Here is a 26,855-nt window from a genome sequence, read left to right as displayed (position 1 = left end):
GACTTTTTGTGTCATAATAGATGTACTTCAGTATTCATACATGTCTATTAGGAAAATATTCTTAAAATGTGCAGAAACCAAGGCCACATGCTATCCCAGTGTAAATTCCTTATTTTAAACAGTTGGGAGTATGTGAAAAGTTTGTGCTTCCCCCCCCCCCCCATCTCCAGTGACACCAATAATCTCAGCATCCTCTCTTTGTGTCCACAACTGCAATTAAGTTTTGTTTCAGCACCATCAGGAAATTTGGTAAAGATGACTAGCTTTAAATTTGGTTCTGGCATAGTGCTTAATGGCTGTTGAGATTAGAAAAGGAAGAATAGAGTAAGAATGTATGCTCTCTCACAGTGGTCCCTCTTAAAATGTTTATGTGAACACAGATGAGGATATATATAAAATACTTGGGTACATTACCTCAATGCGTGAAGAGAAAGAGCTCCCTTTGGTATGGCAAAATCGCCAGTTTCAACTTTCCCTACTGCAATCACCCGCCTTATTCCATTCTGTTATAGATTTTCTAGCTTCTAGAAAATTTTAGTTATTTATTTACCATACTTATACCATGCCCTTCTCATACCGAAGGGGGCTCAGAGCAGCTCACATATAGGCAAATATTTGATGCCACACAAACATAAATCCAACAAAATAAACATATACACTAAAACCAAAAGCTAAACACATCTCGAATATTCAAGCCAATTATTAAAACCACGCAATCCAATATCATAGTCCGAGGCCATTCCAGTTGTCATTTCCCTATTCCGTGTTCACTAAAAGATTACTATCCGAAAGCTTGGTCCCAAATCCATGTTTTTTTCTGAAGGTCAGTGGAGAGGGGGCTGATCTGATTTTGCCAGGGAGGGAGTTCTAAGGCCAAGGGGCCACCACTGAGAAGACAATGGTCTCTTGTCCCCACCAACCACACATATGAAGGAGTTGGGACCGAGAGCAGGGCCTCCCCAGATCTTAATCTCCTATATGGTTCATAGAGGGAAGTTCGTTTGGATAGGTATGCTGGGCCAGAACCGTTTAGGGCTGAAGCCAGCACTTTGAATTGTGCTCAGTAGCAGACTGACAGCTAGTGGAACTGGCGTAATGGGGGGTTGTATGCTCCCTGCACGTTGCTCCAATGAGCAGTGGCTGCTGCCCGTTGGACTACTTGAAGCTTCCAAACAGTCTTCAAAGGCAACCCCATGTTGAGTGTGTTGCAGTAATCTATTCAGGATCCTGATGGCACAAAAGGTCTGCACCAAGAAGCAGAATAGGAAAGCTCTGCCAAACAAATGGATAATGATCCAATCCTGTAAGAATATATGTATTAAAATACTTGCTAAATAGTAGCTCCATAATACCCAGATTGTAAATACACTTATTAAACTAATATGAAAGAACAAGATAAGAGTGTGAAAAGAAACTCAGTTTCTCTGTGAAGAACTGTGAGGATTGCGTAAAGGTGAAAATGCCCTTAGCAGCTGTAAATCAAACCATAATCCAGCAGATGACATTTTCCACTTCTGCACACAACATAAGTTTCAGCTGTTTAATTTCTGCTTGTCACAAAGTCAGCAGAGCGCTGTTACACAGTAAAATTCTGAATAGATGTAAAATCTGTGGTGGCTAATAAATAAGATGTTCCAGGGGAAACATTCAGTATTATTTTTGAAGGAAAATATAATACATATGAACAGTGTTCCAAAATTGCCATCAGGGAAATAGAAGAAGGTGATTCATTTGTGTGATTGTTTATTTGTAGCTTGACAAAGCATTCATCTTTTTCTTTTTCTTGCAGAAATCTGTGACACTTTTATTTTGTCTAGTTACTTAAGCTTTTGTGAAATATTATACTTGATCAGCCTGTTTATCAAAGTTGGTATCTAAAGAGGGACAGTAAACATTGCCCCAAAACAACTATGCTTCAAGATATTTACTATTATAACTGTAATATCAATTTGTGTACTGTTTGGTACATAGAACATACAACAATAGCATTAATAATAACAACATATCAAGGAGAGGAAGGAAAGTGTACTACAGATCAAATGTGTAATCTGAATGCAAATCAGATCCCCTTCCTTTAGCTCTAACTCAGTGGTTCTAACCTGTGGGTCCCCAGATGTTTTGGCTTTCAACTCCCAGAAATCCTAACAGCTGGTAAACTGGCTGGGATTTTTGGGAATTGTAGGCCAAAATACCTGGGGACCCACAGGTTGAGAACCACCAAACTCTATTTTGGACTAAGGTCCATTCTACTCACTTCTCAAGTTCTTAATATTGATATTTGAGTGGACTTTGAGTTGCATAACAGGTTCTTATTCAGGAAAGTGTTGAGATCATTTTATACGCATTAATTATTTTGTTCTGCCTATTCACTATCCTTAAAACAGTGTAATTACATCTCTTGGGAAGAAAAAATACTGCAGCTACTAGTACCGAAAAACAAATAGTAACATTTACATCATATGTCATCCAAGCTTCCTTGGATCTTAAAATTTGTGCGCATAGATGCTAAACGTTCATACCTGCAGATTAGTAGTTTATTAGCTTTGTGTTTCGCAGTGGCTGCTCCAATCTCTTGACATTTCTGGTGATAAACTGGGCTTTTGATGTGGGGTCACTAACATTTAACATCCTGATTATCAGGAGGCGAGAAACGTGTTTGCTTTAGGATGTTGTGCACAGGTAAGATGGAGAAGTGAAAGCAACATCAGAAGCTTAACCCCCACCTCCATACAATTTTTATTATGATTTTACATCCACAGGTTCAATTCATGCAACGTCAATAGCAGCCTCTAGAGTGGAGCAGGCGTTGTCCGAGGTTGCCTCCTCTTTACAGAGCAGCACTCCGAAGCAAGGTCCTCTGCATCCTTGGATGACTCTGGCTCAAATCTGGCTTCATGCAGGTAATGAGGCACAGCTGCTGTTTTCTTTTCCTGCTCATTAGCTCCAGGAATTTGTATTCATTGCATTCAGCAGGCCAGAATGTTTTATTGTATGTCAGCTAAAAGCACAGCTTTTCAGGACACTTATTCAGAAAGTGGCATTTTGTTTCATTTCGAGACAAGAACATTGGATGTTTAATTTATGAAACAGAGGTCTAGGGGAGGATGGCATTTAGTATTTAGCAACGTTGTCAGAAGATTGACTCCCCCCTCTCCCCTTTCCCCAAATGCTGCTCAGGTTTTGTGAAGTCATGGAAATTTAAAGTGTCTCGTTCAAAATTAAATGTGACAGTGTTTTGGTGAACTTTAATCTGGCATTTTGGCAGAATTGTGCAACTGAAACAGGGTAGCTCAAAACGTGGGTTTTATACAAAAAGATAAATGCCACCAAAATTACATCTGTTATTTTTTTTCCCAAGCTGTAAACTAAAACTACTTTTTTTGGAGGAAATCTATTTGGAGGAACATATATATATTAAAATGTTGCTCCAATATTTTAATAACTTTAACTCTATAGCTATAGTTCTGACTTTAAATCAGGAATAATACAGGTGAATACAGATATTGACATCAGATTAGGAGAGCTACAAAGAAAGCACTTTGGTAACATGTGGCCATGGTCACATTGTCACATGGAGGTGCCATATAAGTTCAGAGGTTGGAATACACTTTTGAATGCTTCTGGACATGATCACACATTCTGAGAAGCGAATTTTTGAGGGGGGGTTTCATAGAAATTAGGCTCTGGGATGGACAGTGAATACATGCCAGTCCTCCCTGTCTCAGCCTTCCATCATGATAGATTCATCTTATGGTCACCACAAGTTGGAAGCAACTCGAAGGCACACAACACCACATTTAAAAAGATATCATTGTCATCATACTCATCCTGAGTCCCTCTGCGGAGGTTGAGATAGGACAGGATATAAAAGCCCGAAATAAATAAATAAATAAATAAATAAATATAAATCATTCAAATCAGTGGTTCCCAACCTGTGGTCCATGGACCACCAGTGGTTCGCAAGAATGAAAATATGGTCCATAGTCTCACCATTACTATACCTTTGCCTTGAAAACATGAGACAATGAGAGTGACTGGTCTCGCAAAACCCTCTTATAGTGCCAAGTTAACAGGGATGTCGGGAGAGGAGAGGCTGACTACCTACAAAAGACTACTACCATATCAGCTCTGGATTATTAAATATGGCTTTCTGTGGGCAAGCAGATGGCGATTACTGTATGGCATATGTTCTGTATCAGAAACTACAGCTGTTGTGGTCTATCCAATGCAGTTTTCTGAATCGGCATGCCAAATAACCAAACCAAATCTAAAGTTGACCAAAAACTGATTTGTAGCCTGTTTGGTACTAATGTTGGAGAGTGGTCCTTGGTGAAAGTGGTATAAAAAAAAGGTTGTGAACCACTGATTTAAATATTTTAGAATACTACAAGGGTAGATTGCAATAAGCAATAATGAGCACGCTCCTTTGACCATGGACTGCATGGATCCTGTAGTACAGCCTTTCTCAAAATGATTGTCTAGATTCTTTGAACCACTCTATTTGGCACCAGCCAGTATGATCAATTATTGGACTGTTGGGAGCTTCAGTGCAAAAAAAAATTGGTGGACACTGGTGGTGTATCTACACTGTAAAATTAATGCAGAGAAGGCTGAAGAACTTTCAAAATTACAACTCCCATGATTCCATTGCATTGAGCCATAGCAGTTAAAATGGTGTAAAACTGCATTAATTATATAATGTAGATGCACCCTGGTTTTCTCTAACTTGCTGTAGAATTTGCAGCACTTCTGATAAGATTTTAAGGGCTAAAGAGAAACATAGTGGAACTTTGGAGGCTTTCCTTTGATGGCTTCAGCTCCCCATACTGATTTCTTAAAACTGATGAAACTTCTGGTTAAAAAGCCTCACAGGTCAGTCTAGATCAGTGGTTCTCAACCTGTGGGTCCCCAGATGCTCAACTCCCAGAAATCCTGACAACTGGTAAACTGGCTGGGATTTATGGGCATTGTAGGTCAAAACACCTATGGACCCACAGGTTGAGAACTACTGGACTAGATCAAATGGCCAGGAAGAGTGGAGAGAACCAGGAAACCTTTCTGGACATGTGGCCAGCGCCCTTTTAAAAAGACACACCAGGGTTATTTTCCCCAAGAATAAAGCCTCCAAGTGAAATACTGTCTGATTCATTTATTGCAGGTTTCATGAAGAGACATTAAAAACCCTTTAGGCTGTTTAATTAGTATCATAGAACATTCATCTCCGCCATCTCCAGGGGTTCTTTCATTGTACAAAATTATAGCACTGTGATTTCACTTTAATTGCCATGGCAACATATTGTGGATGCCTGGGGTTTGTAATTCGGTGAGGCTGAAGAGCCGTCTCACAGGGAATCCTAAATACACCTGCCTCAAAAGCATATCTCAAGATTCATAATAGAATCATAGTGCTATATTTTTGTAGTACACGTGCTTCAGATTGGGTTCCTCTAATGTTCCCCTAAATCCCTTGACATGTTGTCTAGTAACATACTGATTTTGCTGTCTTTTAACATGCTGACAATACTTCCTTTTCCTTGTCATTTTTTTAAAAAAGATGCAGAATTGTTATCTCTCGGGGCCAACTACACGTGTGCAGCAGGAGAGCAAAGATTGGGTTCCTGAATATGTGATATTTACTTTGAAGTAGCTATGAGAAGTTCTATTGAAGTAGCAGCATTCAGGCACATTATATGATTAAGCCTTAGTGCCCAGAGCATGAAAATATTTTCCCAATTTAAATTGTCCTATTCCTCCAAGTTGCTATTAGTACTGCAGTCAAGAATACCTGCAAAGAAACTCACTTGGAATCATAGGAATCTTGAAGAAGGCTGCCGAGTCTCAGCATCTTGCCGGTTCTGCCCGAAAAATTACATTGACAGCTGGGAGTGAATGGGTCTCTCTCACTTCATATTCATTCCATGTCTCTCAGAGGTGTTTACTTATTTATTTGAAACCTTTTCCCCAGCTCTTCTGCCAAATTAGATCCCAAAACAGCTTACATACAGTCAATAAAAACACTACAATCTCTGCTCAAATGCTTATGGTTAAAAGACATGATGCCAAAGGAAAAAAAGGATGGACAGAGGAAGAAAAATGCACCACTTTCCCCATCATGTTGATTTTTAAATTGTCTGATGCTCTTATGAGTTGCTTGGGTTTAGAGTGTCATATTGGAAAGGTTACATTAAATCTGTCGAAGGCTTTCATGGCCAGAATCACTGGGTTGTTGTGAATTTTCCAGGCTGTATGGCCATGTTCCAAAAGCATTCTCTCCTGACGTTTCACCTGCATCTATGGCAGGAATCCTCAGAGGTTGTGAAGTATGTTGGAAACTAGGAAAATGGGTTTTATATATCTGTGGAATGTCCAGGGTGTGAGAAAGAACTCTTTTATCTTTTGGAGGTAGTTGTGAATGTTTCAATTGGCCACCTTGATTAGCATTTAGTGGCCTAGCAGTTCCAAGGTCTGCCTTCTTACTGCCTGGGGACATACCTTGTTGGGATTATTCACAGATATATAAACTCAATTTTCCTAGTTTCCAACAGACTTCACAACCTCTGATGATGCCAGCCATAGATGCAGGTAAAACGTCAGGAGAGAATGCTTCTGGAACATGGTCTTACATCCCAGAAAACGCACAACAGCCCAGTTATATTAAATCTTTTTTTCTTTTATTCTTCACCTGCCATTTCCTTATGACTCAAGCAGACTGTGGGCTCAGTAGGTGACTGATAATTGTACGCCAGGTTTTAATCCCCTTACCCTGATGTCATGTCATGTCTCTCTTCTTTTTTTCTTTGCCTCAAATATTGAAAAGTTAATTAGAACTTAGTTAAATAAAGTGGCTAAATTTGTCAAAGTCCTTTTATTAAGACAGCATCCATTGTATCTGGGCTTTAAGCCAGAGCAGTGTCATGGGTACACAAGCGACTTAATTGTAATTAAGAGATGAAACTGAATATATTTGAAAGGAAATAAGAATTTACATGCTATTTAGAATGAAATTGAGAAACTGCCTCAAAGGAGACAAGCTGTAAAAAAAAATTGAACTACCCCATTTTGGAGATCTTGTATTTCTAAATTTGATGAAGAATCATAACAGATCTTTTAATTCAATCTAGTATATATTATTTGGAGTTCTGGATGTTTCCACTTCCATAGTGCTGAAACTATGTAGAAGAAATATTCCTTATTGTCTGATAGAAACTCTGGATCTGCCAAAGGGATCTTCTTTTAATTTCTTCTGTGCCTTTCTGGTTTCAGCAATGTTTCCAGATGAAATTGGCAAGATACGGGTTTTTTTTTTTATCCACTCAGAGAAAGGAATAAAACATTCATTCAGACTTCCCCAAATTGATGTCCTCCTAATGTTTTGATTCTCGGTTATCATCGGCCCTTGGCAGCATGGTCAATGGACAAGAATGGTGAAGGTTTTACAGCAGTTCAGACATCTGGAGGAAAAGATTATGTTAACCCATTTTAAAGCCTGGACAAGTTTGATGTAAATATTAGTGCAGTGGTTCCCAATCTGTGGTCCGTGGGCCACAAGTGGTCCGCAAGTACTAAAATATGGTCCACGACTTCACCGTTACTATACTGTTGCAACAAGAGCAACTGGTCTTGCAAAATCCTCTTATAGTGCCAAGGCTCCTTAAATATGGTTTTTATGTGGGCAAGTAGATGGCAACTACTGGATGGCATATGATCTGTATCAGAAACTAGAGCTGATGTGGTCTATCAAATGCAATTTTCTGAATTAATACCCCAAATAACCAAACCAAATCTAAAGTTGACCAAAACCTGATTTGTAACCCTTTTGGTACTAATGTTGGAGAGTGGTCGGAGGAGGCCGGAGGTTTAGCACAGCTGGTAAATTGTCAATTGTTAAGTTCTATCAACCAAAGGTTGATAGAACCCCGGGTTTGGCATGAGGTGCCAAATGACACCCTAGCTCATTGTTTACCTAAGCAATTCAAAAACAGCTTTAGCTTTAATTAGAGAAATTAGGTACAGCTAATAAGTGGGGGAGGTGTTTTACACCATAAAGAAAGAAGATCAGAAAATGCTGGGCGACCAAAAGGAAGGAGGAAGTCCTGATGGCTCTTCGTCATAGAAGATAGAACAACCGCACCTCCTGGACTCAAGCCCAACCTTTTATGGCATCAAAAACAGCTGGACACTGAATCAAAATAAACCACCTCCTTCTGTTGACTGTCTGCATTGAATATTTGCCAAGTACGATGATCCACCCTCAGTCCCCTTCGGGGTGAGAAGGGCAGAATATAAATAAAGTGTTGTAGTAGTTGTTATTATTATTATTATGGTCCCTGGTCAAAGTGGTCCCTGGTCAAAAAAATGGTTGGGAACCACTGTATTGGAGCCAGCATGGTGTAAAGTCAGCTTGTCATAAATAGTGTTAATGTTGGACTATGATGCTGGAGACTACAATTTGAATTCCCACTCTGCCATGAAAACCATGCATGCTACATACTCTCATCGCCAGAAAACCTTTCGTAGATTCACATTAGGATCACCATAATGACACAACAACAGCTATAGGGGGAAACGGCTTCCTTTTATCTATGTGACAGGGAATTCACATTCTGCTTCCCTTGCATAAAACAATCTATCAGAACAAGAGAGTGGGAAAACATCCATGTCATCAGAGAGAAGCTTTTAATTGTTTTTTGAATTTGTGAAACTATTCCGATTAAGTTGACCAAACTTCAGAAATCTATCCAATGCTGTAACACCAACAGATCAGGATAAATAGATTACGTATATTCTATGTATGACTATGCTTCTGAAAAGCAAAAATAGTAAGAGCTGGGTTCTGTTATCTTTGAGCCAGAAGCAACATGTGTAACCTCAGTGCTATCACACATCATCTGTTCGAGTCCTCAGTCCTGGAACTGAATCACTGCTGAGCCCAAGGCTCTCTGCTCAAATTAAGTTCAGACTGTTTTCTTTCCCACCCTCATCTTTCATGCCTATGCATTTGCAAAACCTTCTGTTTGAAGGTTGTAATGTAATGTAGCATTTAATTGAAGTGAAATCCGTGCCTGGAGTAAGCTTCCTCAGAAAAATAAGTCATAATGTAAGCAAAGGAGAAATAGGATCATTACGTGAGGCTCATTCATCCTTCTTTCTTCTTCCTCTAATGGCAGCTGAAGTATATATAGGAATCGGGAAACCTGCAGAAGCCACAGCTTGTACTCAGGAAGCGGCTAACCTCTTTCCAATGTCTCACAATGTCCTCTACATGAGAGGTCAAGTGGCAGAACTTCGGGGCAATATTGATGAAGCGAAACGCTGGTATGAAGAGGCCTTATCTATCAGCCCTACCCATGTCAAAAGTATGCAGAGATTGGTAAGTCCAGTTTTACACCGCACTATATATGTTGAACACCTTGAACACATAACAAGAACTATACTTATATAGCATTGGTGGGTTGTTGGGGAAATCAGAAGCAGTTGGTGTATCATGGAACCACGGGTCATTGGTCCATAAAGGATGGTGTGCAACCTACCATGGTGTGATGACTTTCATAAATAGATGCTGATTTCTTTTTAAAAAAATGAAATTCCAGCATTAAAAGGCTCCAAAATTGTAAGGTAAAACAAAGGCAAATCATGAGTTTTGTTTAGGTAATGGGATTAGTATATTCCAGTAGTTAATTAACTGGCTATTTATCCCTAGCTTATTCCAGTCCAAACAACTAGGATCAGATTTGAAGTGCAATTTTGTGGTCCCAAGAGTATGTCTTTTAGACATTGGACTGAAAAGGAATCTACTTTCCAATGTCTTATACAAAGATCCAATCATGGAGAGAGTAATCTAATATTGATGTAGAGGGGAGATCAAGATATTCAAGAGGAAAGGCAGTGAGCAATGTACGTATTTATTTTACGTAATTAAAGCAGACAACAACAGCATTTGTGGATTGTTTTTAGACATTGTGTTCATATGTTGCTGAATCTGACTCGTGGAAAAGAACTCTTGAATAATTTGTGGGTTGTTGTAGGTTTTTTCGGGTGATATGGCCATGAGGTAGTGAGGTAGATAAGCTCCCGCTGTTAGTCCTGGCTTCTGCCAACCCAGCATTTTGAAAACATGCAAATGTGAGTAGATCAATAGGTACTGCTTCTACGGGAAAGGATTGGTGCTCCATCCAGTCATGCCAGCCACATGACCTTGAAGGTGTGTATGGACAACGTTGGCACTTCGTCGTAGAAATGGAGATGAGCACCACCCCTCAGAGTCGGACATGACTAGACTTAAAACCGCCTTGAGTCACCAATAAGGCCGAGAAAGGCAGTATACAAGTATAGCAAATAAATAAATAAGCTTAATGTCAAGGGGAAACATTTACCTTTACTTATATTTCTTTCACTTTCTTTTAATTGTTTCTTCGGTGAGTATCCCATATTTAAGCACAGTGGTAAAAGGTTCATTACAAAGACTGGAAAGAAAGAAGGTTGAAAATATTGTTAGAAATGGACTTCCCTCGCAGTTGATGAATCTGTAGTAGAATTCCCTGCTTCCCAACTTGAAAAAACATTATAATTAATGATTGAACTGATGTGTTTTATTAGCATTTTATTACAGATTACTCTGTCCATTGTGACTTTGTTGTTTTAAGGAACCTTTTTAACTTACCTATTTAAATTGCTCCTGCTATGCATAGAACTTGGCAAAAGAGTTATAATCCCCTGCCTAGTACTCAACATTTTTATTTAAAAGTAGGAGCTTGTTTCAACCTAGGCTTTCATGAATTAATAAGAGAGGCTTTTTCGCATTCATCCCAAGGGACCAGATAAGGAAAATTACCAGACAAGAGTAAAAAACAAGGGAAGCATTTTCATTTTACTTTCCTGACCTCTCAAGATATTTAAACACATTGCATCCCAAAAGTGCTTTGTAAAAGAAATGGGTGGCCAACCAAAAGTGGTCTACTTGAATTAAATAACAGCCAAATACAGCTTAAGTATCCCATATCCAAAATGCTTGTGACCAAAAGTGAGGGTTTTTTTTATTTTGGAACAATAATGTATAATATAATAAGATTTTATTTATGTCCCGCCCTATCTCCCCAAGGGGACTCAGGGTGGTTAACAACAAACATTGGCAAATATTCAATGCTATTTTTTTCCAGCCAGCAACCAGAGTGACCAGGCATTTCCACTCCATGGTGACTAAGTATGATATTCTATGCCTCATCTCAATATGCTTGGGAGCAAAAATGAGTTTTTAATATTTTTTTTAAAGAGAGTAAGGAGGGGGCCTTTTTATCTCTTTGGGGAGAGAGTTCCAGAGTCGAGGGCAATTACGGAGAAGTGCTCCTCCCTTGTTCCCACCAGCCATGCTTGAGACAAGGGTGGGACTGAGAGCAGGGCCGTCTCCGCTGACCATAGTGCCCAAGCAGATTTGTAAGTGGAGATGTGGTTTGCCAAATGTCTGGGCCTAAACCATTACAGGCTTTAAAGTTAATAATCAACACTTTGTATTTGAATACCTGTATTTCATATATATGTGCATAATAAGTTATCTTGGAGATTAGACCCAGGTCTAAATACAGAACTCACATATGCTTCATATATATTGAATACAACACATATGCAGGTGGTAATTTTATATAATTTTAAAATAATTGTATATGGTGGTGGTAATTTTAAAATAATTTTGTTTATTTACATTGAACCTTCAGAAAGTGTGAGTACCACTATCTCAGCCACCTATCTGGATGTTTTGGGTGGCTGGGATAGTTATTACTTTGCATTTCTTGTAATTGACACTTTATGTACTAAAAAGAAAATACTCATATCTCAATATGTATCTGGCTTTTATTTATATTGCCTCTGTTTATTAGCAGCTGCATCAACATGGTACTGTACTGTTTATTGAATGTGTTGTTTTTACCAAGCAGATTGTCTCACGTTTCCTTTTATCTTTTCATTGCAAAAGTACTATAAGACTTTATTGTTCAACCTAGAATGGGCAGTGATAACTATTCTATTTTATATAAACTTTCTAATATCCCATAGTGAATATAATTGTGATGTAATATTTGTTCTATCCGCTATTTTGTGTTTGTGTCTTTTTATGAGGGTTTAGTTTCCTTCCTTGTAAAACTACTGGTAAGCCTGTTGACAACAAGAATGGATTTAAATGCTTATTTACTTAGTAAATTTTGCAGAATACATTTTAACAAGAAAATTTAAGATGTATCCTTGTCCAAAGGTTGGGTTCAGAGCTGAGTGTATGTGCATGCATAAAGGAAGAACCTGAATCTCCATGGAGAGTAATCTTATCCAAAATGGGTTTAATCTCCATTCTCCCCTCTACCTTTTGACTGACGGTTTTGACTAGATTCAAGTTCAGTTGGGTCATCCTTCTTCAGGCCATTACTGACACTAGATGCTGATTTAGAACTGATGGATTCCCTCAATTTGGAAACCTATCTCACTATGGTCAAGAAGTACCATAGTCTCATGGTGTGTATAAGAGGGAACACACCAGCATTTCCTTTCATCCTTTTGTAAAGACTCCGTAGCTCTCTGTTTACACAGATCACACTATCAACTTACGGCACTATTTCATAGGCCATTCTTCCCTACTGGTGCGTTGCCCTTCCAAATGAGTCTCTCATTTGGTAATCAGCCATGGATTGAGGTTCCGGGTTGTAGCCTGCCACTTTTGGACTCTCGCTTACTGAGGTGTTCCTGCGAGTATCTCTGTAGATCTTAGAAAACTGTTACTCGATTTAAGGCGTTGGTGTGCTGGCTGATATTCGAACAGGGGATGGGCCGGAGTTGTCACTCCCTTGGTCCTTTCATTATTGGCTGCTACTTCCTGGCGAATATCAGGTAGTGCAATACCAGCTAAACAGTGTAATTTCTCCAGTGTCTAGGGCGTAGACGTCCTGTGATAATGCAGCATATCTCATTAAGAGCCACATCCATTGTTTTAGCACGGTCATATGTGTTCCACACTGGGCATGCGTATTCAGCAGCAGAGTAGCAAAGCGCAAGGGCAGATGTCTTTACTGTATCTGGTTGTGATCCCCAGATTGTGCCAATCAGTTTTCATATGATACTGTTTCTTACGCCCACTTTTTGCTTGATACTCAGAAAATGTTTGAGAGTGGGCTATTGAACAAGGGGATTGGATGTGAAACTACTTATTGAGAGCTCCGTATTTATTTTACTTTAATCCTTTAAATTAGTGATGCCCTAAAAATTCTGGACAAACATTAGCACTGTTGTTGATTACATCTCATATTCTCTTGGCTGAGTTCAGATAACCCCGTTAATTCATAGTTTTCTCTATCAAGTGGAAAATCTGACTGAGAGAAATTTCCCATTTAGTAGTGAACCAGGATTTTTACAATCCTTTGAAGCTGAGATTATAAACGGCATGTTCATGTGAGCTTTCCATTTGTTGCCTATTTTGTATGTTGTCTTTGGAAAAATATACTTTTTTTCCCATTGCTTATCAGTTCCTTGATCACTTAAACAGAAGCGGTTTCATGATTTAGTCTGTTTTTGTTTATAAAATGAAAGGCAGTGGCTAAGTGACATTGAGCCCAGGGCAACTAACTCACAAATCATACTCATGTTCTAATTGCATCAAACAAATCGGATAATTATAACCCAGATGTATGATGTCACTCCAGTTTGCTCTTGTTGGATGTCAGTTTCAAATAGCCCTTTACAATTGAAAGTTTTGTTGTGTATATAATTGTATAATATTTTAAAATGTTATCAAATTTCGCACATTGGGTAGTAACGTGCTTTTGAAAGGAAGAACAGATGCAAAGATATAAAATGCAAGGCGGTGATGAATGCTAGTATTTAGAATACTGCTAATGCTGTCAACATTTCAACCTTCTGGTCTTTGTGACAACACATTAATTTTGTATCTAATCCCTAATTTATTTTTCTCACATATATTGTACAGGGCAGTCTTATGGTTGCTGAGACAGCTGGAGACAATTACTACATGCCTATTGATCTCTGTTTTCTGACGTTATTTAACTCTGCAGGTTTTAATATTTCCATAGAATTATCAAATGTTCATCCCACATCATGTTTCAATGCAATATTTTGTGATGTTCCCAATATTACAAGTAAATTAGTATGTCAGAGTAGTTATCCAGAATACATTTTAACTGATACTAAAGCCTTTATCCAGAACTTGGGCTGTATTTTTTTGTTTAATGAGGGCTCTTGAGAGTTGCATTGATGACCCAAAATGCAGACTGTGCATGGAAGATGATGAAACCATAGATCATATCCTCAGCTGTTGCAAGAAAATCGCACAGACGGACTACAAACAGAGGCACAACTCTGCCTCTGTTTGTGGCCCAATGTGGCCCAAATGATTCACTGGAACTTATGTCACAAATACCACCTGCCAGCAGCAAAGAGTTGGTGGGATCATAAAGCTGCAAAGGTAGTGGAAAATGAACACGCAAAAATACTGTGAGACTTTCAAATCCAGAATGACAAAGTTTTGGAACACAATACACCAGACATCACGATTGTGGAAAAGAAAAAAAGTTTGGATTATTGATGTCGCCATACCAGGTGACAGCCGCGTTGAGGAAAAACAACAGGAAAAACTCAGCCATTATCAAGACCTCAAAATCGAACTGCAAAGGATCTGGCATAAACCAGTACAGGTGGTCCCAGTGGTCATTGACACACTGGGTGCCGTACCAAAAGATCTCAGCCGGCATTTGGAAACCATAAACATCGACAAAATCATGATCTGTCAACTGCAAAAGGCCACCTTACTTGGATCTGCATTCATCATTCGAAAATACATCACACAGTCCTAGACACTTGGGAAGTGTTCGACTTGTGATTTTTTGATACAGAATCCAACATATAGATCTCGTTTGCTGTGACATACTGTGGTTTTGTGTCAGTAAAACAATAATAATAATATACTTATTTATATTCCACTCTATCTTCCTCAGGGGACTCAGGGTGGATTACAAAACACATATACGGCAAACATTTAATGCCGTTATACAATTAGCAAGGATAGACAATACATAAACAGAGGTAAAGGCTTTTCCCATCTTTTCCATTTCCAACATCTGGAGGCTGTGCTCGACTCCAGCCACAGGGGGGTGCTGTCGCTGCATCTTCCATGCTAAGGAACTTTGTTGTCCTTAGACGTCCTGTCAATGGAATCGCTGGCATGTTGTTATGAGTGTCTTTTGTTACCTTTCTGCTTAAAGTGGTACTGTTTTTCTACTCAAATTTCTGTTTTCAATCTATTAGGTGGGCAGTAAGCTGGGGCTGATGGCAGGTGCTCACGCCATCCTGGGCTTGAACTGGCAACCTTTCGATCAGCAGGATTTTCTGCAGCGTAGCAGTTTAACCCACTGTACTAAGCGGAGTATATGTTTTTATACAGTTAAATTAAATTTTAATTTAATTGTATGTGTAAATGTTTTATTTTTATGGCACTGAATGTTTGCCATGTTTTTGTGTTATATTTGGAAGCCACCCTGAGTCCCTTCAGGGAGAGAGAGGTGCGGGTTAGGTATAAATTATTGTTACTACTACTACTACTATTAGGTTTAATACTCTCAAAATCTAACAAACCTAAACTATTACCAGGCACACACCAAAGAAGGGTATCAGAGGACTCAGAGGAATACCTCAGGGTTAGAAGAATTGCATAAATGAGTGGACATCCCAGTTCTGCATAAGCTTCCCACAGCAACCTACTTCTTTCAGTTGTTATACCCAGTTAGAATAAACCCTTTGAATCAATGGTGCTTACATAAGCATTGACGTACCAAGTTCCTATTGATTCACTAGGAAGGCATGTTAAGTTTATATATAACAATTAAGCCTTCCTGAAAATAGGAAGCCAGAATTGTTCCTGATTTTTATAATTGATCTTGCATAGGCATTTTCCCTTGTGAGTTTTGTAGCCTCTATCTTATCCAATTGTCTTTTTTCAAGCACCCTACAAACTGGCTGCTACTAGGTGGCTCACGGAAAATTGGCCAGTTAGACCCTACATTCTTTCCAACCCTAGAAACCCATGAAGTACTGCGGCAGTATTTCAGAAAGGTAGTGTGGAGATATACCATTTGCATTTTTAAACTTATCTTTAGAGAGTTAGCTTTGTGTCAGTGTAGATCGAGAACTGGGAAGAGAAGTCACAGTAACAAAGCATGGAAATGCTAAAAGGAAGTTTCCATGCCCAAGGCTGTGTTTCTTCATATAAAACATTTGACCTGGAAGAAAGGCTGTTGTATACAGCTGCATACATACAGAGGTTTTAAAACAGAGCAAAGCAAGCCATTAGCAGGCCACTGGCCTCAAAACAGTATGAAAACAACAGCCCTGTTTGTACTACAAGTAAGTTGAAAGGTTATCCTGTTCTCTTTGGGACTTGATATAAAGAATAATATACAAGAAGAAGACCATGAAATATGTGCATACATCTTTACACTTTGGTTAGAAAAAAATGCTTTATAGGTAACGAGTAAATAGTCAGAGAATCATAGAGTTGGAAGAGACCTCGTGGGCCATCCAGTCCAACCCCCGTCAGGAAGCAGGAAAAGCGCCGAAAGATGGCCACCCAGCCTCTGCTTAAAAGCCTCCAAAGAAGGAGCCTCCACCACAGAGAGTTCCACTCCTGAACAGCTCTCAAACTTAGGAAGTTCTTCTGAATGTGTAGGTGGAATCTACTTTCCTGTAGTTTGAAGCCAGTGTTCTGCATCCTAGTCTCCAGGGCAGCAAAAAACAAGCTTGCTCATTCCTCACTACGACTTCCCCTCACTTATTTTTACATGGCCATCCTGTCTCCTCTCAGCATTCTCTTCTGCAGACTAAACATGCCCAGCTCTTTAAGCCGCCCCTCATAGGGCTTGTTCTCCAGATGCTTGGTCATTTTAGTCTCCCTCCTCTGGAAACATTCCAGCTTGTCAACATCTGACTTGTGGTGCCCAGAATTGGACACTGTATTCTAGGGGTGGTCTGACCAAGGCAGAATAGAGGGGTAGTATGACTTCCCTGGATCTAGACACTATACTCCTATTGATGCAGGCCAAAACCCCATTGGCTTTTTTTGCTGCCACATCACTTTGTTGGCTCATGTTTAACTTACTGTCCACAAGGACTCCAATATCTTTTTCGCCTTTCTGTATCTTTGCATTTCATTTTTTCTGCCTAAGTAGAGAATCTTGCATTTGTCTCTGTTGAACTTCATTTTGTTAAGTTTTGGCCCTAATTTGTCAAGATCGTTTTGAATTCTGCTCTTGTCTTCTGGGGTATTGGCTATCTCTCCCAATTTGGTGTCATCTGCAAAATTGATGATCATGCCTGCAAACGTGATGAAAATGAGGCATGGATCTCAGATAATATATTTCTTCTTATGAAGTTATTGTAAAAGGAGTACTTTTTGTTCTTTTGGGATATTTGCACCACCTGACACTAGTGGTAAAGGGACAATCTTTTCTGTTGTGGCATCCCATTTACTGAATTCTTTCCCTTGAAAGGCTTACTAGCACCTTCTTCAATATTCTTTATGGGTCAAACAGGTAGATTACCTTCTGATCTTTCAAAGCAATTACTAGCTGAGGAAATTTGAATCTGGGATTTTTTACTTAACCATTTCTATGACTTAAGTTATATCATCATGTGTTGCCTTTTTTTTCTAGACCTACTCATTATTTCCTAGGAAATATTTTTTCTTCGACTTAAATTTTAATATAGGCTTTTATGGTTGCATTTTAACTATGTTTAAATGTGTGATTTTATAGATATATTTAAGTATGGTATGTTGTGTCCTGTCTCAAGCCAAAAGGAGAGACAAGTAATAGATTAAAAATATATTTTGTTGTTGTTGTATGATGAAGAGCAGCTGAAAAAAAATCTGATTTGAAGACATGAGTGAAGAGGAGAACAAAAAACTACCTCACATCAGATAGGATTGTTTTTTCAGGCTGTGAGAGAGAAAGACATCAAGTGACAACTCCAGAGGGTCATCTTAAAATAATGGTTGTCTGCTTCCATTTAAAAAAACAAACAAAACAGAATGTCATGGCTGCAAAAGCCCACGTTGTCTCACCAAAATTTGCTCTCAACAAATCTGCCACAAGATTTGGTGAGAGCAACCAGTAATGTGACTTTAAAATTGGATTTGATCACATTGATTAAGGACTTACCTATTCACCAAGGCACCTCCATATTTAAAACCACATGCCACTAGACAGCAGCTGCTGGCAAGTCTTAGAGGGACAGAATTGTTGTTTTCATATTTTGTTTTGGGACTTCCTACGGGGATTTTTCTATTGCTGGGAGACAAGATGGAAAAGTTATTCCCTGAGACTTCAGGGAGAGAGGGAAGGTTAGAAATAAAGTTGTTGTTGTTTAGTACACAGCAAATAGGATCACTGTGCTGGCTTTTATAGTGCATCAAACATCTGACACTTCCCAAGTGTCTAGGACTATGTCATGTATTGGCGGATAATGCTTGCGGATCTGAGTAGGTGGCCTTTTGCAGCTGAGAGAAGGTAATTTTGTCAGCGCCAATTGTTTTTAAGTGCAGGCCAAGGTCATTAAGGCACGGCACCCCGTGCGCTGATCACCAGCGGGACCACCTTGACTGGCTTGAGCCATTATTATTATTATTATTATTATTATTATTATTATTCCAAACTTTCAATCTTTGATCTGATCAAGTAGGGCTCTTCTCTATGTACTGGTATTGTAGGGGAGTTTTTTCATAAAGGAGAGCCTTGGTGCTGAACACTTTCTCACAATGGTACACTTACAGTTACCTTTACTGGCATCCTCATTGAGGTTATCACATGGGTTTTTAAAGTTGGCATTATTGGAATTTAGCTGAAAGGTTATATATGTTGTAAATTGGTTTCTATATCTGATCATGCTACCTTAATAGGCAGCAAGCACGAATCCATTAATTTGCTCCAAATAAATATAAATTGGAGAAGGAGTAGTGTCTCTTTTAATCACATATGATATCCATGTTTTGTAAAAAGCTGCTGTACAGAACACCTAGTGATGGAAGTATCAGCACAATGTTGTCAGGTTTGAAGTATTCCCTTTGGCTTATTACACCTGATAAACATCCTGTGAATACATGATCTAGTTTTACATGTGAATCGGCCTAGTAGGTAGCTTCTGGATGCCTCTAATGAAAATTAATTTAATGCATTTTCTTTATTAAAAGCTAAAGATGCTTTGCAAAAGGCTTACCTAAGGATTATCTCCTATCAAATAATGTGTTTTTCATATGAAATCATAACATCTACATAAGAATAGATATTTTTGAGGTATGTGATCAGTTATATAAAAGGCATTAATATTATATTTTCCCCTAACCCTGTTTTTGGTGTTATTTACATTTCCGTGTTTGGAAATATTACTGTAGACTGGCAAGACATGTAGGAGGTTTTCTGTACTTTATTGTGTTTAGGTTCCTCCCTTTAAGAGAGAGATAATTTTTAATGACTCATGTTATTTTTAAATAGTTGAACTTAAAAGAAGGTGGTTCATTTTGTTTCGCTTTTAATTCAAAAACATGAATCTATACAAATGTACTGTTTCTGTGCAAATAAATTACTGCTTGAACATTTCAGCACAAGACACTCGATGTAGTGAAAAGAAGCTGAAAAATAATAGAATTGGGTAAAATAATGCAAATGAAGAAAAATCAGTGTCCTACTGTCCTACTTGTCCCAAAAGGTCAAGATGTGCCTACCTTTCAAATGTTTTATTTATTTATTATTTATTTACTACGTTTATATACTGCTTTTCTCCCCCTGAGGGGAACTCTAAGCTGAAATACATTTTAAGGGGACACATGAATCAGGCTTCATGCAGCTGAGGAGTGTAGGTGGAAACAAACTACATTGGGATAAATGTTATGATTTAAATAGAAATAGAACTCTGGGGTGATAAAACAGTGAGTGTTTGAGTTGTTTTGCTGTAGAAATTTGAAAGTAATCCAGCATCTTTCATGTTTTTATTGCAATTGAGCATTCATCACCATCTCTGACTGAATCCAAAGAGTTTCTGAACACACCCAAGGATAAAAACCTATTTACAGCTGAGCATATCTGAGTTGCTTTGAACCGAGGAGCATTTTGGTGATAATAGTTCTTCAATAAAAGGCTTCATAAGGATAAGTATTGGTTTGTAACTTTGATGATGTTGTATACCGATCTGGACTCACATACAGAACTGGTTGCTCTGAATGTGTTGGTTAGGGATGGGGAAACCATTGCTTTCAGGCCACAAGCAAGTCCCAGATACTTTTATAGAGCCTACAACCATCCTTGGATTTCCCCCTTCCATGGGATTGAAAATCATTCCTTCCTTTCACAAAACCTCAAGACTTCAGGTGTTGCAAAGAACAAGGAAGCCTCCCCAGACCCTCAAAATGGATTGCCAGTGGCCAAAATAGAAATCAAGATTCACCTGTGATGTTTGTTTTGCTGTCTGTGTCCCTTCTCAGAAGATTTTGCCTCACTTTTTGTCCCTGTGATATTTAGAATTTGAAAAAATTAGCTTGTTGTGGAAACAAACATTGGTGAGAAAACTTCAATTGAGACACCTTTCCCAATGATAACTCTTTTAGAAGTGAATTTTCATTCTGAGGGGTAGATTTCTCTTACTTCCTATTGTCTCACCCCTATTCTTAACTATGAGTCATTTGTAAATCCGATGTTTTTAAGTCGGGGACCACCTGTATATCCATTCATATTAATAGGCCTTTTGTAGATGAGTCGCTGTTCAAAGTTGGGTAGTCATCTTGTGAGTCTGAAATGGTTTATAACAGAGCATATATGAATTTTAGGGGGCCATGATGGGAGCTGGAGTTGCTGCCAAAGGGGTTCCTAAGACCATCAGAAATATGTATTTTCTGATGGTCTTTGCTGACCCCTCTGAAACCCCCCTCACGACCCCCACAGGGGTCCTGACCTTCAGGCTGAGAAACACTGCTATAGGGCAAAAGACAACGTACTTTTTATTTTAAATATTTTTCATAATAAATGGAACTCTAAAGCTGTTTTTCTCCTTCCTGCAATAATTCAGTTTTGTCTTAAGAGCCTGCTTGAATTTCACTACTTTGTTCCTTGCAGTCATTATTATAATGGACCAAGAGAAAGTTCAGTCATTAGTAACATCAAAGATGACCTTTTGAAAACTCTATCGTGAAGCGGAAAAGCCTTTACCCTTAGCAACAAGTGTTTTGCAGCTGTAGAAAGCAATTCCATAAGCCAGTGGTTTGTTTGTTTGTGTGGGTCGGAGCGGTTTAACAAGTGAAAAGAATGGAAACCTATGTATAACATGAATTTACACAGCCAAATGTATGCAGTAATGTACTTGAGGTTGCCTTGTACAATCAAAAGACAAGAAGAGACTTGCAAAGCAAACAAAATAACGTAGTGGACACATACTTTGGATTTAGTTCTCTACTGTCTTGTTTCCATGGACCTGTTTATATCTGAGTCATAGTGAATTGATATTTTAGGGAATCTTGATAATAATGCCTTAAAATATATATTTCTTTGGGTTTTCCCCTTGTCTTCAGAAGAGGCAACTGTGAATACTTCTTACATGGATTTCAAATGTATCCTTTTCTCCAAAATGTTTCTTCTGTTAATGACCCCACAAATAATTTCTTATTAATAATTGGGGCAGGGGCTATTTACAGTTCCAAAATTCCTGAAATAAACACTGAGAATTTCTGTCTCCTTTGTACAACGTGCTTGATTATGTTAAACAGATTAAATGTTACACATGCTCTTTCTTTAGTGGACAGAGCTAATAGTTTCCTGTATGATTTCTGATTCCTTTAAACTGCCAATGAATGACAATACATTTTAGGAGATGTCTGGCAGTATTTATTAATTGGTTGCTAATAATTATACATTTAACTTGGCTATTACAGTCAGTACAATGAAGCTTTAAAATCTTGCATTACGTGCAAGTTGTATACTTGATATTAGGCTTGAGCCTGGATCCATTTTTCACCGTATCCTTCAGCAAATCAGGCTTTTTCGGTTTGTTTGGGTGCCCGTAACAGCAAGGGGCCAGCCATCACAAATTTCAGTCCATAACGGGACCATGTGGCAACCGATTTCGGCTCCTCCTCCACTATTCAGCACCACATTTTAATCTTTTTGATTTTCCTTTATTATCCTTTATTTTCGTGATTCTTTTTAATTAGTGGGACTGACAGGGAGCTGGGGACGGGTGGGTGGTGGGCTTGGGAGAGTCACCCTTTTAGCTTTGTTTCTCCTTCCTCTCCTGCAGATACTTCTAAAAGATAATAATAATAATAATAATAATAATAATAATAATAATAATAATTAATAACAACAACAAGAATAATCCCAGCAAACAAAAAGAAAGGGATCCTGTGGGAAGTCTCTCCCCCCCCCCCCCCCAAATAATGGACTGGATATGTTCTTAACTCCATTGCTGACACCCAGGCGCTCTTGAAGGAAAAAAGGAAAGGCTCTCGGGAATGAAAAGGGGAGCCTCGTAAGTTCCCCATTGCCACCAGTGGGCTGGATTTAGCCACATTTTTCAGCTACGGACCAAAAATGGCTATCTAGCTACCCTCCAGTTTTCGAGAGTTGTGCGAAAACAGATAAGGGGGTCTACTGATATCCAGCCAGCAGAATTGGATCAAGGTTTAGCCGAAATGCACAAGCAGGAGCGGCTGCTTTCTCTAGTCTTTTTGTCATGATCTTGCTTGTTGCATCCATTGTAGTTCATGCTATTCTTTGGCTTAATTTGCATGATCCCGTTGCTATTTTCTCAGCTGTTTTGACACTTCCTTCTCATTACAGGCTCTGATCCTTCATCAGCTTGGAAGGTTCAGTTTGGCTGAGAAGATCCTTCGAGATGCCGTCCAGGTGAACTCCACGGCCCACGAGGTTTGGAACGGCCTTGGGGTGGTTCTGCAAGCTCAGGGCAACGACGACGCAGCCACTGAGTGTTTCCTAACAGCGCTGGAGCTTGAAGCCAGCAGCCCCATCGTCCCTTTCACCATCATCCCCCGGGTCCTCTGAAAGGCTAGCCTGGCAGACTGATGAGCCATCGTGTTTCAGCTCAACATGAAAAGGTTAGGAAGCCTGCCTGCCTTCCTTCTGGCTCCAAGGGCAGCTTTTCAGGCTGAGAGGTAATGGAACCAAGCAGGCAATCTGCTCATTGCTGTTGGGGATTCTGACATGTGGATGTGGTACAGTATATTGATGTTAACGGGGAAAAAATGACAAACCAGAAGAAAATACACACACACAACACTCTCAAACAAAAGTACCACTTGTGTCTCGCCTACATCTTTGCCCCCATAGTACTCCCAAAGCCTGATGCTATTGTTCAAATTGATATTGTGCCATATTTTTATTAGGTGACATCTGAGTGTTGTGTACAACTAAATAGAATCAAACACCAACTGTAGTATAATAGAGTCAAGTTAAAATTCATCAAAAGAGCAGCCTGTTTTTAACCAAGCCTGTCAAAGACCTGTTCTCTTCAATGTCTTTCAACCTCTCTGGGCCCAGGAAAAAAATGTGAAATTTGCTGTGTTCCATCTCTACGGTAGTCCAAGCCAGCAAATCAGCTAAAAGGTTTATGTTTTTAGTTGTTAACAACTGTGACGTGTAGCTAATTGTCATTCCCTTTACTTAGGAGAAAGGTTGTGTACAAGAATATTTATATTTTACCAATGTATGCCTGTTGAGAAAAAAATGAAAAGAAAATATTAGTTATTTAAGTTTAACTTTTTTATGTGAATTCAGAGTTTATTTATCAATGGAAATATGTAAAAAGATGCTAAAGATGGAATATTTACCGACATTCCTTATGCATTATACACCCACTTGGCTCAATGGGAAGATTATGTTAATAATAAAATGATTTTTGAATGGCTTCGGTGTCATTTCGCTTTGCTTTTTCATTTTGAAACTGGATGAAAATTAATGAAAGTGACTAAAAGTGTGCAGTCCAGCCTCTGAAACAACAAGGCTGGTGGTTGATTAATCTGATTCATGTGTTTTATCAAAACATCAGGCTGATTTAAACATGTTATGACCATACTGGGGCAAAAATCCCAAATAGCATATTTTTGGACATTCTCCAGGGTTTGGGGGATGGGAATGCAGAATACATAATACAGCATAATCCACATTGGATGATAGAGACAGATGCTGTTCCATGTTTTTTTAAATGAGCACAATTGTGTGTGCGTGTGTGTGCTTTACAGGTAAATTCTATAATGTGTAGTGAAATTTACTCTCAGGTAAGTGTGAGCAGGATTACAGGCTAAAAGACTTTTCAAAGAGGATGGGTACTCGTCCATATGACACAGAGTGATTTATTTCTGTGTCTCCAGCATACCATTCAGGGCAGATGTCTGATCTGGGAAAAGGTCCAGATCCATCATTAAATTAGGGGCTCAACAGTGCCTACATGCTGGTTATTTCTGTCAAATTCTTCCAAAAAGTGGTTTTAGCATGTTCCACGTGAGACTGACTGATCCATTTGACAGACAGCAGTCATTTGTTGGCCATGCTTTCTCCCATGCAGAGTTTATCTTTTATTTAGTCTCTTGATTTTGGTGAAAGCAGATCCTGACTTTATCATTCAGTGAAAGTTTTCCTCTTAAATTGGATCAGTGCACTACTATGTGAAACAAGTTCTTCAAGGAGCCAAACCTAGTACCATCATGGCATCATATTGTATCTTAAAACATGGGTTAGATTAGAAGAGGCATTGCTAGAACCAAGCTGTGGTATCCTCTCAGGGCCCTTCCACACAGCCATATAGCCCAGAATATCAAGGCAGAAAATCACACAATATCTGCTTTGAAGTGGGTCCACGGAGACCCCAGTGGTGCAGTGGGTTAAACCACTGAGCTGCTGAACTTGCTGGCTGAAAGGTTGCAGATTTGAATCCGGGGAGCAGCGTGAGCTCCTGCTGTTAGGCCCAGTTTCTGCCAACATAGCAGTTCGAAAACATGCAAATGTGAGTAGAACAATAGGTACCACTCTGGTGGGAAGGTAACGGTGCTCCAAGCAGTCATGCTGGCCACATGACCTTGGAGGTGTATACGGACAATGCCAGCTGTTCGGCTTAGAAATGGAGATGAGCATCAATCCCAAGAGACGGACACGGCTTCATGTCAGGGGAAAACCTTTATCTTTACCTATCTGAGTCCACACTGCCATATATTTCAGTCCAAAGCAGATTTGGTCGTGTCAGGAGTGACTGCAAGTCGCTTCTGGTGTGAGAGAATTGGCCGTCTGCCCAGGGGACGCCCGGATGATTTGATGTTCTTATTCTCTCATGTCCCCGTATGAGGAGCTGGAGCTGATAGAGGGAGCTCATCCGCCTCTCAAAGCAGATAATGTGGGATTATATTCAGCTGTGTAGAAGGGGTTTAAGTTATTCAAAATAATAATTGAAGGCATGCCTGGCCAGCTCTGGTCTACTGGGTTACTCTTAATGTGATCTTAGCTATACAGCTGAGGCCAGCTGTAATTGTGAGGGGCTAAACCTGCAATAATGTTGACACAATGTGCCATAACTTACTTTAATGCTGTGGCACATAAGACTAATATTGACTCAAAATCGGGATCTGTGATGCTATGGTGTTGCTAGTGATCCATTAGTAGATATCAATCTTGGGCATTCATTTGTTGCCATGAGCCCTAAGGAAAAGCTGTACATGCCTCTTAAACCTGTCACATGTAACATTGAATAGAGTAAGCGGAGTAAACTAGTGAAATCATTATTGAAGAAAAAATGACCAAGCCTTTAGAAGGATAAATCTCCCTGAAAAAGAATCAATATGGTTTCTACAGAAGTAAGCCCTTTTTTACTGTTTAAGTTCAGTTCGAGCAAGGGTAAGGCCCACGGGCTGAATGTGGCCCTCCAAGGTCATTTACCCGACCCCTGCCCTTCTCTTTAGACTTAGGGTGGGACTAAGTCTGAAATGACTTGAGGACACACAGCAATAAGAACATGAATACAGTCAGCAGAAGAAAGACTTCCAACCAGATACTTCTCCATGTGTTAAAAATAAAAGCAAGAGCAGAAACATCAGCAGGCCACAACACACACTGATGTTGGATGGCTACGCATGCAACATCATAAGAGGAAATAAGACTGAACACTGTGAAAGCCACTCACTGCATGGCTATCAGTCTCCTCCCAGTAGACTCAAATCAAGAAAAAGCTTCATGAGAACCACCACTCATCTCATGTTCCCCAAGCAACAGCAAGAGCATCCCTCTGAGCAGCTAAACCAGGAAATCCCAATTGATGCCTCCCCACAAGGGTCTGCCTCCAGGGGAAAACCAAGAATGGGCAACTTGGAAATCCCTGAACAGACTCATAAATGAAGTGGGCACCTCATGGGCCATCCAGTCCAACCCCCTACCAAGAAGCAGGAATATTGCATTCAAATCACCCCTGACAGATGGCCATCCAGCCTCTGTTTAAAAGCTTCCAAAGAAGGAGCCTCCACCACACTCCGGGGCAGAGAGTTTCACTGCTGAACGGCTCTCACAGTCAGGAAGTTCTTCCTCATGTTCAGATGGAATCTCCTTTCTTGTAGTTTGAAGCCATTGTTTCGTGTCCTAGTCTCCAGGGAAGCAGAAAACAAGCTTGCTCCCTCCTCCCTGTGGCTTCCTCTCACATATTGATACATGGCTATCATATCTCCTCTCAGCCTTCTCTTCTTCAGGCTAAACATGCCCAGCTCCTTAAGCTGCTCCTCATAGGGCTTTGTCTCCAGACCCTTGATCATTTTAGTCGCCCTCCTCTGGACACATTCC

The 26,855-nt window shown here is 39.5% G+C and overlaps 1 protein-coding gene across 6 annotated transcripts in view; it reads left to right on the top strand.

Moving 5' to 3' along the window:
* Positions 1 to 23,945, top strand: part of TTC7B (tetratricopeptide repeat domain 7B) — a 124,867-nt gene extending 100,922 nt beyond the window's left edge. For all 6 annotated transcript variants that reach the window (XM_060756791.2, XM_060756782.2, XM_060756751.2 and 3 more), the window contains 3 exons: positions 2,760 to 2,900; positions 9,168 to 9,370; positions 22,863 to 23,945. In XM_060756791.2, coding sequence (XP_060612774.2) covers positions 2,760 to 2,900; positions 9,168 to 9,370; positions 22,863 to 23,084 — 566 coding nt within the window. In that variant the 3' untranslated portion in view covers positions 23,085 to 23,945. The remainder of the gene's footprint in view (positions 1 to 2,759; positions 2,901 to 9,167; positions 9,371 to 22,862) is intronic.
* Positions 23,946 to 26,855: the final 2,910 nt, after the last annotated feature.

The sequence above is a fragment of the Anolis sagrei genome, chromosome 1 (assembly GCF_037176765.1).
Source record: "Anolis sagrei isolate rAnoSag1 chromosome 1, rAnoSag1.mat, whole genome shotgun sequence".
NCBI lineage: Eukaryota > Metazoa > Chordata > Lepidosauria > Squamata > Dactyloidae > Anolis > Anolis sagrei.
Note: the sequence above shows the minus strand (reverse complement) of the source record. Positions and strands in the feature narration are given on the sequence as shown.